Source organism: Mus caroli, chromosome 6, assembly GCF_900094665.2.
Source record: "Mus caroli chromosome 6, CAROLI_EIJ_v1.1, whole genome shotgun sequence".
NCBI lineage: Eukaryota > Metazoa > Chordata > Mammalia > Rodentia > Muridae > Mus > Mus caroli.
Window position 1 is genome coordinate 113,789,687 of NC_034575.1, and position 16,494 is coordinate 113,806,180.

General features: G+C 45.8%; 1 protein-coding gene across 4 annotated transcripts in view; it reads right to left on the reverse strand.

Annotated features, from left to right (window-relative positions):
* Nucleotides 1-16,494, reverse strand: part of LOC115031305 (voltage-dependent L-type calcium channel subunit alpha-1C) — a 486,264-nt gene that overhangs the window by 36,391 nt on the left and 433,379 nt on the right. For 3 of the 4 annotated variants that reach the window (XM_029478475.1, XM_029478473.1, XM_029478471.1), the window contains exons 6-7: nt 9,039-9,197; nt 3,040-3,236 (exon numbers count right to left, since the gene is read on the reverse strand). In XM_029478475.1, coding sequence (XP_029334335.1) covers nt 3,040-3,236; nt 9,039-9,197 — 356 coding nt within the window. The remainder of the gene's footprint in view (nt 1-3,039; nt 3,237-9,038; nt 9,198-16,494) is intronic. The other variant, XM_029478472.1, reaches the window with a different exon arrangement.

Genomic DNA, 16,494 nt, shown 5'->3' on the forward strand with positions numbered 1-16,494 from the left:
TTCTCCTTCTCCTTCTCCTTCTCCTTCTCCTTCTCCTTCTCCTTCTCCTTCTCCTTCTCCTTCTCCTTCTTTCTTCTTCTTCTTCTTCTCCTTCTTCTTCCCATTTCTTTCCTCTCCTCCTCCTTGCTTTTGTTTGTTTGTCTTACTTTTTACACTTGGACATTCTGGGAGTACATAGAGAGGCTTTGGTTTAAAGAGTTATTTCCTAAGAAAACTAAACAGAAGCCTGAGTTTTACTTTAGTTTCTTTTCTCTAGAAACTTCTATAATGCCGTTTAGATGTTTAAGATGAAACTAGTTCTGGGGGTTCCACCCAGGCTACACAGAGCAGTCTCCACTGCTCCTCTCTGGGTCCTCTAGACTTGAAATTTGCACTTGAAGAGAGCTGCATCCTTCTGAGAGGAAGGCCCATATTCCCTGGAAACTAGATTCACACTGGTTCAAACCCAGCAGAATCCTAGTAGCACTGTGGTGATTCTGCTGGTCCTATTAGGGTGTCAAACTCAAACTTGCATCCCAACAGCTTGGAGAACTTCTGTGAACACTAAGTTCACTAAGTTCCTAGCCAGGGACTGGTAAAGGCATCTCTGAGGAATTTTATACCTTTGGTGCTAAAACATTTGAGATCTGAATCCCTGGGCTTAGTGATATAAGCCTAGAGTTGAAGAGGAGGATTGCCTAAGGGAAATAAAGGAGTGAGAAAGAGAATAGAAAATAAAATGGCCATAGAAAGGTCAAAGTAATTAGAGGAATTGTCTGGCAGCAGGAGCACTGAGCTAGGAGGTGCCTCCATTATGAATAACCAGTAGGAAGCACAGTGTCAATGTGTGTGTGTGTGTGTGTGTGTGTGTACACGTGCATGTGAGTGTGTGTATATATGTTGCATGTGCACACAACACATACTCACAAGCACACACAACTCGTATATGCTCTTACACAATCTGTTTGTTTCCGAAAGATGCTGGGGATGTCAAAGCGAGGCCCATCCCCAGACCCTAGAGCTCCTTCACCTCTGACAATTTTTCTGTCCCCAGCCTGAGCTCCATCACACCCCCTGGGAAAGAAGGTACAACACAGCTGCTGGAAATTGGTAGTTACTGTTGTGTGACTCTGTACAGTCCCCACTCTGGCTGTCACTATGATAGCATCTTAGGGTCACATCTGGCTGGGGTGATATCAATGACTTGTAGTGACGAAGAGGGAGGGAATGATAAAGGAAGATCAGAAAAGTACACCAAGGCTGTCAGCAAAGCAAATTATACGTATTCCCCTATGCCTGCACCTGCCCTCAGTGTGATGCTCCAGCTGGCTTTTCCACGGCGACTGAAGACAGGGGCTAAGTTTCACAGGAGGAGACTCTGGAGCCCAGTACCACACAGTCACATGGTCTATGGTCCATAGGTGGAAACTGCCTATTTGCAGAGACCTTTCTGTCCATGGCACATCAGGGCAGAAAGTAATAGGTCCTTCAGGCAGAGTAGAAGGACTAGTAAGGGCCTCCTAGGAAGTTGACCTGCTCTACTAAATAGAAGACTTTGCCTAACTAGAAAAAATTCAACTTCAATCTCAATGTCTTTCAAATCACACACTACCAGCCTCTTATCAAGATCAAGCCTGAAAATGTTTCTCAATGCTTCCTCTTAGTTTGAGGTGGACATGGATGACAACCAGGGTTGCCTGGTGACGGCATGTGAACACACTAACCCTGACATGGCACAGGCTTCAGTGTTACTCAGCCCAGAATCTCATCTATTCTACAGACAGAACTGGATCGTCCGCGTTACCAAATCCTTAGCACCTCAAGCGCCCAGGCTCACGAGGACACTCGGCAAATGTTAGCTGGGATCCAGATAGAGGCAAGCTGAGAGTGTTCAATTAGAGAAAGGTACCAACATCCCAGCAACACTGGACTCTGCCATGCTAACAGTGGTGGCAAGGCTGGGAAGAGAAAGGCTTTGGATTTATGGGAGATGGCCCATGGAAACGGTGGGAAGCTGCATCTCTGTGCAGTGACAAAGCTGCCTCAGATTCTGGGAGAAGGGACCGCTTCTCTTGGCCTTGCTCCTCTTTCTGGCAACCGTGCTCGGGACTTCTCTTGCTTCTTTCTCACTCTTCTGGCTCTGGTTTGCAGACAGGAGTACACAGTCTCTTAAATGTTTTCACCAGGGCTCTATGATTTGACGATTTGAGAAACTTTGGAACGATGATATTTTCAAGACTGGTATCATGCTTTATTCGCCCAAATTCTGAAGAGCAACACTGGATTCCCGCAAGTCATTTCTTAGGCAGAAGCGGAAAACACCAACCACAAAGATGGTATTTTCCGTGGGATTTTACAAATAATGGGCTTGACTCTGCCAGAAGGAAGACAGCTAGATTATGGTATGCATCTTTACCTGCACTTCAAGGGCTCAAAGGTGGCAAAGCAGTGGTGGCTAGTTAGAGCTAATGAGGGGCATTCTAAATATGCATTGTACAATAAGCAGAGCCTTTGGCTGACAGTGAGAGAGACGTTGATGGAGTGGTCTAATAGGTTGAGACAAAAGTGAGAGTTAAATGTAAGAGTTTGCCACAAGGTTACACATTTCAATACAAAAGCCGTTTTCTTTATGGCATCTCTTTTTAGATTAGCCCTGGCTTTCCTCTGCATATTCTGCCTTCACTCCTTTTTAGGTAATTTTAGGTAAGAGGCAGGAGAAGGTTAAGAGCAGAAAGAAGTAGAGAGCAGGAAGAGGAGTTCACTGGAACACTTATGCTGGGGCTAGCCCAGCTCATCTGCACAGTGTCAGCTGCACACCAGTGAACCACACTGTGGCGAGCCAGCTAAAGATGCCCGTCACCAAAGTGAGGGAAACCTTGCAAGTGGACAAGTTATGCCTTGTTTCTCAGGAAAACCCTGGAACAAATCAAAGGCATTCATCCATCCCCCCTCAGCCTATGTGGGCACGTGTGACCCCAATGTCATGGGAAGGAAGGTGAGGGGTCAATAGAAGCCTCTGGCCCTCCATGCACCCGCCCGCTGAGTGCCCCATCTGCGTACCCAGTACAGCACGTCTGTCCAGCCCTCCATGGTGATACACTGGAACACCGTCAGCATGGCGAAGGCGAAGTTGTCGAAGTTGGTGATGCCGTGCTTGGGCCCATCCCACCCAGGTTTGCACACGGTCCCGTTCTGACACTGTCGCCCATGGCCTGTCTCCAAAGCACAAGGGGAAGGGTCCTCTTCTGCTGGAACATCTCCACCACCAAGGAAACAGGAGACGGAAGGAGGGAAGGAGGGGTAACGATGGGCAGAGAATGAAGATAAAACGTTAGAGAGAAAAATAACAGGATAAGGTCGATGAGCACCCACAGCAGCAATCGCACACATTTCGGTTAGTGCCCTCCCGTGGAGCTTAAAATCATGTGAGGCCAGACATTCGTTTCAGGGGCACAATGACATAGGTCAGTATTTTCAACCAAATGTTGTGAGCACTGCATTTTAACCACAATTGATTTCACAGACACTAAGGTATTATCTGCTTGGGCATAGCACGGCAGCATGTCCAAGTGGCCAATCAGAAAGGGATAATCATGCATCCGTCTCAAGTGTAAATTGTTCTGGAAAACAGAAGACAAATGTAAGGAACCCAGAGTTTGGGAGACCGAGGGTTTTTATCTGGCAGCTATAGAGAATCACGGCAAAAACAAACAGAAGATCCGAGTTTGAACAAACAATTGCTTTTGACAACAGCAAAAATGTAACTCCAGAGAGAATCTGCCTGTGGTTCTTCATTTAGAGATAATAAGATGCCCAGAATCTTCTCTTCTTTTACAAGGATCCAAAACATCACAGGGTGGTTATTTTGCCCATGGGACACAGGCTCTTTATGGAAGATGACTGGTGAGATGGCTGCTGGCGTCTATGGCTTCTAATTGGAACTGTTTACTCTCAAGAAAAAAAAAGAGGGGCATGGAAATGTTAACCCTTGACTGTGAGAGGCTTCTCAGGGGAAAGGAGGGGAGGGCTGCGGTTCAAAGCATGTGCCAGTATCTTCCTGGGACAGCAGTGACACCTATCACTTCCTCTATGTCACCCCCAACTTCCCCCACGTACTTGCTTGCAGTCCATTCTTGCTTCTGTCCCCAACTCGGAAAGAGCTGATTTGTTTTCCGTCTTCATAGCTTGCCGTTTCTTTAAGTTTCCAGTAAATAACGTCAAGAGGCCTTTGTGCGCCCATTCCTTCTTCATCCTTCCTTAAGCCCCGTGCTTCTGGGTTCAAGCACACTGCTGCACTTCAGGCTGCTCTGCTCCTCTGTGCTACTGAGCAGTGTGTTTATCCTTTCTCCAGATGACAGACATCTGGAACTCTCCCAGCCTTAGGACTGCTCAGAATGAAGCTGCTTCCTGGCTTATTTTCTGCCCAGTACTATATGCAGTGACCAAGGGAACAGCTCTAGGTCACTGAACTCTCAGCTGTCTGAGGGGACCAAGTATCCATACCATTTTCTTAGCCACAGTCTGGCTTCTAGAGGCTACGTATTAAGGTAGCTGAACTGGGCTACCCCTAGTTGCAACTTTTTATGACTTTTAAAATTGTCAAATTTTTAGAGATGTGGATTTAATGCTGTTGAAAGAAGAGAAATGAAAGTTATTTTCAAACCTAAATAATACGTTAAAAATAGCAAAGCAAAGCACCTAAAAAGCGAGAGTTGAGAAACGAAGAAAAAAAAACAGGAACCAAATAGATCATTAATTCCATTCTTACTCTGGAACCAGCTTTCAGAGTTGGGAGGGTGGACAAAGGAGATGATGAACAGATAAAGGGAAGCTTGCATTTCTATACATTCTATAATTCTATTTATCTGTAGCACAATGATGTCAGTTATCTATTTACAATGTGTCTCCTGGGCTGACAGTCTGTCCTGCATCACCGGTTCCTAAAACAGTGGAGATAGGGGAAGGTGGGTGGTGCTGCCAAAGCCAGCTCTGACTGCTCACGGGGAGGACATACTTGGAGAATTTATAGATAGCTATCTATTAGCAGGAAGTGACACCGAGGGGCACTGATCTCATGGATAAAGGGAGGAAGGGACTGAGCTTCGGGAAGATCATCCACAGGCTCAAAGGCTGCTATGCTATTTTAAATCCTCCCTGAACAATAATAAAAAAAAAATCACAGAACAATTAAGAAGCTGCGATGATCCAGTAAAAATAGGTCTCTATAAAAAGGAACCCTTGAAAAAGGTGAACCTACAGATCACTGGGTCCTAGTGACATGCACCCCAGGGCAAGGGAAATAAACATAGCCATAAAGATGTCCTGGCTTTCTTCCAAAGAGTCAGAGGTCCTAGGGAGAGAGATAGGAGTGTGAGGATGGAGGAATAAAGCCACGTAGGCTGTACATTTCGGAACAGAATTGGAGAAGGTGGTCGGTGTGGAAAGAGCAAATGAAGTCTTCGGTAACATAAAGGAGATGCTAGGAATGGACCCAACTTCAGCAACACACAGAACCCCAGGAGGGGCTTGCAGCGGGATTCCAAACCACCAAGACAACAGCAATTACATTTTTAGATCTCAACTTGAAGGCAAAATAGAATGGTAGTGATTTCATTGCTAGGTTTAGCCAACAAATTCCGTGCCAGTCTCAGGGGTAATTACTGTGCCGGGGAGAGCTACCGAGCGCCCTGGCTCCAGATCCACCGGACAGATGGAACACCCAGAAACAAAAGGTATCGACATATGGCAATGTATCTGCTGCGCAACCAGGAGGGGTGCCTTGCAGTTGCTGGAGAGACTGGGAGAAAACAGCCTCTTCTAAGACAGTCATCACTGGACACTGGACACAGAAAGGACAGCCTAAAGGCAGAACAATAGCACTGAGGCAGGCCAAAGCTTCCTTGCAGGGATCTTACAAGAAACATGGATTAGAAAATTTAGAAGAATATAAAATTCAGTCTGTGAAATAAGATCGGAGTTTAAAAGGAAGACTAACATCATAACAAAGACTCACTGAACGTTTTGTAAAATCTACTACCTATGGCAGAAAATAGGTTAATGTCTAAACTCTAGGCAAAAACAACAAGCTTTCTACAAAACCCCGAAACCAGCTGATGCTGGGTCTGAAGGGTGAGTGGACTGCTTCCTGGCCATGGGTATGAAAGAGACCAGATCCCTGAGGGCTCGTCCTCTTCCTCAGTGGGGATACTCACCTGTGGGAACCAAATGCTATTCTTTTGGGAGAATCTAGAAGACTTTGGGCTGGGGGCAGACAGTGGGAAGGGAAAGGAAGATGGGAACTTCAACTGCTTTGTTCTAGATTAAGGCTGCTGCAGCCAGGAATCTTTGGCCCCTTTCCCAGTAGTGACTCTGGCTTCAACTGGAGCCTCATGGTACTTTTCTGAGGGATGTTACTCTCATTGCCCAATATCTTGGCTTATTTTGTTTCCACCCAGGAGACTAACTGGTCTTGAAAGTTACAGGATGGAGATGAAACACACCCTAAAGATGATGTCATGAGCTCTGTGGAAGGGTGCATGAGATAGCTCAGGTAATTTTTCTGGCCCTGTTTACTATCAAGGCCAGGATGACCTTAAGATGACCCCTCTAGAAGTTGAAGCCAACTTGGCTCTTCTTCCTAAGGGCACGAAAGAAGGTCTCTGGTGCTGGGGATGGCTTTTCACAGGGCCTCTCTATGTAACCTAGGAAGAGGTCGCCATCTTGTTTTGTCTACTATATTCATCATTTTCTTGCATTTGGCGGCGCTGAGGCCTGGAAACAAACCCTGTGGTGGTAACAATTATTTAAGGCTGCATTTTGCTCACAGCCTTGCAAGACCCTCACCAGAAGGAGAAGAGGTATGCCTGTCATCTTCCCTTTAAGATGACAGAGGTGACTAAAAGATTTTAAGCAGCTATCCATGGCTTGTGGCACATCAGTATTTGATGGCATGGCACAGTCGCTGTCTTTGTTTCTATGACAGAATTCCTTCCCATTTCATTGGTGAGTATCGCCCCATTGGTCACTGCCAAACTGGTGAGGACTCATGGAGACTCTGTCCCTCTGCAACAGTATGAAGAGTCTGGGTCCAGTGGGCCACCAATTATGTAACATAACTGCATAAGTTGCTACAGTCAGTTCTGAGGCCATCCCAACCCAGCTGCACCATTAACATAAGTTACCGGTTCAGGGTTAGCTACAGACCAGTTATGTAAGTTACTGGTTTGGTGTTAGCTACAGATCAATTGAGAAGAAAAGAATTTGAATTAAAGGAAGTCATTATGGGTCATTATGTTGGCTGATATTCTCTAAGCAAGGTTGAATATCTCTGAATTTTAGTGGAAGGCAAGAACTGCTCTTCCTATTAAAAATTTTGTATCAGCTAACATTTTAAATTGTCACCCAATTTCGCACAGTTACAACTCAAATAACTCGAAAATTCTCAAGGGTGAATACTTTATCCTAAACACAATTTCTTTTAAAAAGTAAAAATAAGATGATTATGTAAATATGGATTCATAGGCATTGTTTGTCTTACTGTGACCTTGTGAACAATGACTGAGCCACCTTGCAGAAGCCGTTAGCCTGCCTAGTCACAGTACCCTGTGTGTATACCAGGTGGTGATGCTGGCTTCTGGGCATAAGGTTTTCATCTCACTCTGTTATACAGACTGGCACTACCATCACCCACTGCACTAACTTGCAGCTCAGGCTACGTGGGATTGGGAAGATACAGAGGACAGAAGGAAGCCTCCATTGTTAGCGCTCCAGACATATGCTCATATGCTCTCTGTTTTCCTCAATAATGTCCAAATGAAAAGGACAGATCTGTTTTTAAAAATGAAATAATATACATTAGCACTGTCAATAGCTTTGGAATGGATATTTCCAATGTTGTATATTTGTATATATATACATGTTTATGTATGTATGTATATACAAATGTATACATATATATTTATGTGTATATTTATGTATATATGTATCTCACTACTCTATTCATTTAAAACCTTACCATTTTTTCAAGAAAGAGAAAAGTAAATGTGTTTTTCTACTTTTTTTTTATATGTTTGAGTGTTTTGCTCTCATGTATGTCTGCGTACCATCTGGGTGACTGGTGCCCTTGGAGGGCAGAAAAAGCAAATGATCCCTAGGAACTGGGGTTATAGAAGGTTGTGAGCTGTGACGTGGGTGCTAGGAATTGAACCCGGGTCTTCTGAAAGACTTGGTTCTCTTCAAGGCTGAGCCACCTCTCTAGCCCCTGTTTATTTATTTATTTTTTTAAGGTCAAGTTGAAACGTTAGTCACATAAGAGAGCAGTTTTATCCTGTAAGCCCAAACTCTGGTGCCACTTAAGAAGGTGCTTAATGAGCCAGCGCTGCCTGTTAAATTCTTTGATTGATGGAAGGAACACAAAGAGGGGAGGCTCATAAAGGCAGGATTGATGGTTGTGACATGGAGCTGAACTGGTGGCAAGGGGCTTATTTAATGACAGCCTCTTCATCTACTCCGGGAAAGGGAGGGACCCTCGGGTTCTGCTTTTGATGGAGAAGAAAATAGTAACTGTGATGAAGAGAGAGGCAACTCTAAGAGGACAGGAAAATGGGTGGGGATGGGGAGTCAGGGTGGTACAGACATCCTGAAGGGTTTGGATGCTCAACCACACTGGCCTACTGCTGGCTACACATGCTCATCCGCTTGCAATGGCAGCTCATACACTCAGAATCTGCTTCACTCGTAAGAAACTGATAAATGGTGGGTGCTTAGTTTCGCTTCTCCCATTGTGTCCATCCATTCCATGGTGCATCAGCAGTGCTGGACAAAGCACACACCTGCTGTTTGAACAGAGATCTGCGGTAGTGAATGCAGACATTGGAAAGGAGAGGGAAAGAAGGTTGACCCCTGCCTTTCATGTCATCGTGGTCTGAAGTACGGGGAAACCGAATGCCTCATCCAGTTTTGGAGCACAGGTGGCTGCAGCAATCTACTTCAAGGGAAAGCAGCCATGAGTGAGAATGACACCTTCCTGGAAACCTGCTGCCCAGAGCCCCGCCTCTTACCTATTATGCCCTCCTGGTTGTAGCAGGTCTTGTGCATCTTTCCCATGAAGAGCTCCAGGCCGATAATAGCATAAATGATGATGACGAAGAGCACAAGAAGAGCGATGTGCAGCAGAGGCACCATGGCCTTGATGATGGAGTTCAGGACCACCTGGAGACCTGTGCAACAAAAGCAGCAACAGTAGCAGCAGCAGAAACTCCCTCCACCTCCCCTTTTGAGCCAGTGCGGCCTCAGGTACCAGACTAACGGGACCTCCTGCAGTCTTCTTAGCAGCTCAAGTGGGAGTCCCTAGTCCCAGGCTTTAGATGAGCAAGCAGAGGCTCAAGGTCACAGCCAATGAGTGACAGGTCTAGAATCTAAGTTCAGGTTGGCTTGACTCCAAATCTCTCCTGGAGGCACATCCAAATAAAAGGATTGGCAGCAGAGCTGTGCTTCGGAGGGGGAGAACATGTTGTTGTTTTCATCTGTAACTATTAAGATTTTTAAATAGCCCATCTCAGAGACACCCTAGTGTGTCTCCTTCCAGAGCAGTGCTCAGCACGAGAACTCACTGTGACTACCCACGGCCACAGAGGACTTAGTCATCTCAGGCTTCTCCGTGGTGGATTACCAGAGCCTACCACCAGTGCCCCTGTTTTAGAACATAGAGCAGCTTGATGGAAAGGAATTCAGGAGGGTGCGGTTTCCAATGAAGATGCTATCTCACCAGTGGGGCATTTCTGAGAACCACGTATCAGAGCCAAGGGTGTAAAGGCACCTCTTTAGTAGTAAGTGAGGGGACCACTGGGTATTGTTCAGTTCTACCAGGGGCTGCATCATCTGAATGTTACGCTCAAAAGCTCCATAGAAAGGGACTTCTTATTTAACAGCCTGGAGTTTCAGTTTGGGGAACACACAAATAAACAGAGTGCCTTGGAGCCACTCAGAAAAGTAGTTAAAATGGCAAACTTTGTCCTGTACTTATCATCAAGAATTAAACTAAAAGTACCCAGATATCATTAGGAGGAAAAGAAATGAATGGACAGCCTAGTGGAGGACACTTGTCTTATCAGGGAGCCCCAGAGTTGGTGGCTTATTCTACTCTGCCATGGGGGAAAAGGGGGGCATTTAGTGGCTGCACTGAGCATGCTCACTAGGAATGATGGCAGGAAGGGACTTGAGCAGAGTGTTTAAGTGATAATAACAGGGCACTCTGAAGCCTAGGGCAGTTCCTGTTAGCTTCCTGGGAACAGTGAATACACTAGGTGTCCCCATCCCAGGAGATCTGGTGAGACAGCCTGGAATGTCGTCCCATGGGGCCCTCTGGCACACATGGGAGGGCAAGGCCCCTTCTGAGTCCCACATGGGGCTGGCTCATTTCCAGTGTCTTCACTGGAAATTGTCACCTTCTCCCTATCTATCCTCTCAGACACCAAGGTCTTTCTCTTCTGATCTTTGGCGCTTATCTGTAGTCCNGTTCCCTGGATAACCACAGCTGCTCACATTTCTCAAGCTCAGAAGCACGCACTACAGCTCAGGGTTGTGGCCAGTGGTTTCCACGAGGCTAATTAGAAGAACTCTCCCCAGCTATTAAGCTGGGCTAAGGAGAAGGCAAAAAAAAAAAAAAAAATTAAAAAAGAAAGCTAGAATAATTTTACCTGTGAATTAATGTGAGCACTTTGCAGGCTCCCATTAGAGCAAGATGTTTTCAGATCCAAACGATTCCATTAATTAGCAATTTGTACACACATTAGTGTTAAAGTCTGCCAAGCCATGAGGAAAGTTGAGCTGCAAAACAACTTTCAGGAGAGTCTGAAAGGTGCTGAGGAGCCTTCTCAGAGCTCCTCCCAGAAGCTGGGAACCCCATATCTGCCTGTCAGACTACAGGAGGGATCAGGTCTCCAGCACCAGCAGGTTCAAGTGTCAAGTAACAGACAGGTGACAGACACGGATGGAACTATGATCTGGGCTGAAGCCAAATGGGCCACATAAAAGCCACTGCAAAACCTTTAGCGCCTCTTAGGAGCAAGACCGGGATGTCCTAGTGACCTACAAAGCACTCTAAGGCCTATCGTCCCTCTCTCCCTACAACCCTTGACCTGTTCCTCTCTGTAGAATTCAAACAGCATTTCACTCAGATTCAAAAATCCCTCAGTTGAGCCGGGCGTGGTGGCACATGCCTTTAATCCCAGCACTTGGGAGGCAGAGGCAGGCAGATTTCTGAGTTCGAGGCCAGCCTGGTCTACAAAGTGAGTTCCAGGACAGCCAGAGCTATACAGAGAAACCCTGTCTCAAAAAAACCAAAAAAATAAAATAAAATAAAATCCCTCAGTCATGTGCCACAAAATGTAGTACCAGAGGATTGTAATGGAGCTAAAAGTGCCTAACACTTACTGATGTTATGACTGTCATAACATCACTGTACAAGCATGTATCCCTCACGTGACTGGTGCTTTCTACAACAATCATAGCGTGACACATGCAGCTATCAGTGTGTGATATTTAAACATGGCAGTAGATGGCTGTGTGGCTGCTTAATGTATTGACTCTGCTGTCAGAGTTTGATCCCTGGGCGTCACATGGTGGAATGAGAGAGTGGACACTCATAAGGTGTCCTCTGACCTCCACACATGTGTGCAGTGGAGGTCGCACCCACAATCAATCAATAAATGTAAAAATGTGTGTACTTATTTTTGAAATGCTCATAGTAAGACGCGTGCTGTGTGGTACCATCAGTAAGTGGAGTGTCTGCTGCTTGTTACTTCTCTGTATCAAGAGGCCTCCTCCAGCAACTGACCTGTACCAAGGAGGTTTGTGTGAGTGTCCTGGAGGATGTTTACTCGATGATGGAATCACCTAGTGTCCATTTCTCAGACTCAGCGTTGTTAAGGTTAGAGTAGCTGCACCTCCATCCCGAGGCACAGTCACAGGGATTACTCCTTCCCCTCAGAAAGCCTTGTCTGGATTTTCTCCAGCATCAGTTCTTCAGCTCTCAGCCCAAGCATCTCCCTTCATGACAGCTTTCCTCCAAACCCCTGGCCAGGGTCATTTCCTCTCATATAAGCTCTCTAAGAATCTGTTGCTTTCTTCATAACACTCCATTCGAATTGTATGTTTTAAGTGGTCTGTGTATTAAGGGGATTTCAAAACATTTCTATCTGCCTTCCCAATTAGGTGGCATTTTGGGACAATAGATGCTGCCTGCTTTCCATCTTTCCATCCGCAAGGTCTGCCTGTGAAGTGCATCCCCTAAGCTCTTGGTAAACATTTATTGACAGTGTGAGAAGTGTGCCCCTGAGTGGCTTCAGCAGTCCTAGGCTNTATAGTACTGGAGCCAGTTGTCCAGTTGGTATAGGACAGAAAGGTGAATTACAAAACCAAGGGCACCAACAGGCTAGGAAGATATCAACTGGAAGTCACAGCAGTCCAGGGCTGCATTGAGCCATCAGGAATGCCAGCTCTGTTCCTTGTGCCCCTACCTTATTGGTGGGCACACCACCCACCTTAGCATTGGCCTAAGGGGTGCATTCCTCATACTCTCCCATCAACCAGTTTCCAAATCCTGCTGGCTTGAGTTTGAACTACTAACAGATAAACATAAATTATTTTACTAAATAAGTAATACATGCTGATTATAGAGAAATCAGAAAATACTTATGAAAGAGAAATTAGAAAATGTAGTTGGGGATACAATTGCTCATTGTCCCAACCTTCTCATGGATGCTTGGGGACTTCAGTGTGTCACTCCCCCACGTTCCCCCACTCCCACCTTACTATCCTCTCAGATGTTAATTAGCCTCCCCAACTTCCATGTCTTCCCTGTCCTCACACAGCACTTAGTCTTTATGGAAGCACGCACTGAAACATGTCATTTTTTGAAAGCGCACCAGTGACCTCTGTCATTTACAGATCCAAGTTCACTGCTTCCTTTGCTGTTTTGGCTTCTATGGTTCCTGGTCTCTCCTTACACTCCAGCCATCTGGAGGTCCCTGGTTTCATGCTGTTTCAATGTCTGCTGCTTCCCTGCCTGAAATGCTGCTCCCTGCCTCCCCTTGAGTCTCACCATGTTTCTCATCTCTGTATTCAGGCGTGTAGCAGAACTCACAGAGTGAACTAACACTAAGCTCAGGGTGTCTTCAGACTCAGCGACCAGGCCATTAGCAGGCACGCCAGTGAGCACCGTGAAAGTGTTATATCAGAAGACAAGACTCATGGGATGGGACAAGGACACTGGTGACAGGGGCTTGTTTATGTCAATGATTGCCACATGACTTAAGTGGCTGTTTTGAGATGATGGGGATAATTATTTTGGTATGAGCAAAGGACGGAAGTAACTAGAAAGTATCCAGGAACAAATAGAGCCCATTCAAGATCACACGTGTGCGCTCAGTATCCTCAAGGCAGCCCACTTACTGACTGAAGACTGAGCGTTCTCTTGTGAAAGGGCTTGGGAGATTGCAAAGACTGGGTGAAGAAGGATTCTACCAACACATCACAGTCCAGTGACACCACAAACCTTGTCCTGGGAACACTCCAGCTGAAGTGTAGTGGTCATTATTCTACTTCAATTATTCTATTTCCTTCTGGTCACCATGCTGAGAACCAGATGCTATAAACCAGAGCTGGTAAAGGGAATGGGAGAGAGAGAGGGGAAGTGCCCTATTTACAGGGGCCCAGTTGCTGGATGGAGGCACTGAGAGACGAATACTATTCTGATTCAGTTTCTCTGGGGTGAGGCATGAGTTGGTGTCTCTAAGTTCTAGTAACTATTGATGCGACTTGCTGATCTAACCACTACGGGGCTAGGCAAAGCCCGGGAGCAGCTGGTCAACCGGGAGCCACGGCAACTGCATGCACAGTCCTCCTGAAATGCTCTAAAGCGGTTTAAATACTGTGGTAGATATGCGTTGGTTCTAGTAATATCACACTTTAATCAGTAAAGCATGAAATTTCCATGCTGGACACCAAGGAACACACTGCTAGCCTGACTACAGTCTTATTGTACCTACTGTTCCAACAGAGGTCCTTCTATGCTTTTTATTTACTTACTTTTGAACATATGGACACTGAAGAGGGTGACACAGGGAGTCATATTCCTGTACCCTCCACCCCAGGAGCATATTTGGTGAGCACTGGGGTCACTGCTTCCGGCAGCAATAAGAGCCATTCCGCAGAGTTATGGGTGAGACCAAGGAATGCATCCAACACTATGGTATGAACGTATGAGACACCTAGCATCATTTGTTCAGACAGTGGCCTCTAGCTACCATTGTCAATCCTGCCTTTTGAGCATGCTCAGGGCTACCTCTCACCAGCTGACCCAGGCCTATGCCCCCACCACTCTTTCCTCGCCTATTTGTTTATGATTACACCTTCTCTTAAAAATGCACCTCACCCTGTGTCCTTCCATAATTGTAGTTTCAGCTCTCTTTGACCTGGACAAAGAATTCTCCTTTACCCATTCCTTTGAGGATCTTTTTGAGCGCAGACTATGTTGAAAGCACAAAGATGCAAGCCTGTCTACAAGCAGTCTCCAGCTAGATAGGGAGACAGATACATGGCCAGTGGATTGCAGAGCCAGCTAACTATAGTCCCAAGATTTATAGCCGAGTGGAAGTGACACAAATATAGGTGCTCATTTTCTTAAACCCAGCTCCCACAAAGATGAACATGAATGGTCACTTATGTCTTAAACACGGTGGCCCTGGCCAGTCTCCATGGCAGCCACTGCTGTTCTTGCTGACTTCTGCTTGGACTGGAACACAGGACATTCTAACTCCTTTGTACCTCAACCCATGCTGTTTCCAGCATATTGTGGCGTAGTGCAGAACCCTATAGAAGTTTTCCACCTAGATGACACCTATATATCAAATCCTCACCTATAGGATTTGTACATAGTAAACATTCTTTTCAAGGCGGCTTAAACCTCTGGATACTAGGTTCCAGCAAGAAACAGGGAGCACACCCAGATCGGGATCATTCCGGTGCTCCCTAAGGGTGAAAGGACCACAGGTGGAATAATATCCTAGGGGCGGCAGCAATCATCCCCATCCTGAGAGGTGACTGAGGCTCCCTGGTGACAGGACAAGGAGGCAAAGACCACCAGGTGATGCTCCTCAAGGAAGGCCCTGGGAGCACCATCTACCTACAAGTGCCTTCTTCCCTCCTACTGAGTCCTCACTTGCTTCTCCCCGCACTGAAGTCAACTGGAAGCTGGAAAGTGAGGCAGCCTACTACAATAGTGCCTGTGGCCAGACAGCAGAGTGGGGAGGGGAAGAGAGACAACAAGGTGAAGCAAAGAAGAGCTGGAGTAGGTAGGGGTCAAAGTGTCAGACTTTCTATGTGACACCATCACTAATCCATTAAAGCCAGCAGGAGTTAATTTGACTTGGAAGCCTGCTGAGCACTGTGAGCCAAGAGCTTCCTCTGTGTGTGTGTGTGTGTGTGTGTGTGTGTGTGTGTGTGTGTTAGTACAAATAATCTCTGACCCTAACTCACTAGTCAACTCTAGGACCTCATCCCAAAGCCGTGGCTACCCCAGGGTAAAGTACAGTGCTATTCATGAGCACTACATTGTGGTTAGTGACTCATCTATAGGAACCTGTCTATACTCACTAGACATTAGAGACATGATGAATCCCCAGAACTGAACTCTGCGATCTCCTTTAGCTAGTGGGACAATAGACACTTATCAACAGTCCCATAGCCCTAATGGCTTTTGAACAAAAATAGGAAGGGAGGAAAAGAGCTCTTTGCTGGGTTAAGGAGTACCAGCCATATTGAGCTTGGGATGCTAGTACGTTCTCTTTCTGGAAGGGTCTTCTTCCTCTTGCTTGGAGAGTTTCTCGAAATCTCCAACCTTAAGATTCTCTCATGTTGTCATTTAGATGTGCACGTTCATTTATTCAATGTAATCTTTTTGTTCAAATATATTTCTGTACTGAACAGAGATTTGCTGAACACTAAGAGACAGCTGTGTCCCTGAGAAAGATGGCGGTTACTCTGTGTCCTAATGACTTACAAACTTTAAGGGTCACTCAATTACTCACCTTCAATGGGCTTTTATATTGTTATACTGGCAATCTGGGTTCAGAAGAAAGGCTCAGAGAAAAGGACATAAAAGGAATTTGATATCAGAGGAAAATTGAACCTGGGAGAATGGAGACAAGCTGATTCAAAGTCAGCTCTCTTCCTGAAGATTCGGCACGGGCTCGGCTCTGTGCTAGTCCGCTACATATATCATTCCACTGAATTTTCCCACAGCCCTCCTAAATAGAAGTGTACCAATGTTTGGTTGTAATAAATAACTTGTCCAAGTCAATATATCTGTGCAATGGTAGAGCTGAAGTTAAAAGCTAACACTTTCAAAATCACATGCCTTAACAACTATCCAGACAAAAATCACAAATGAGCTGTATATAACACACACACACAGACACACACACACACACAGACACACACACAGACACACACACA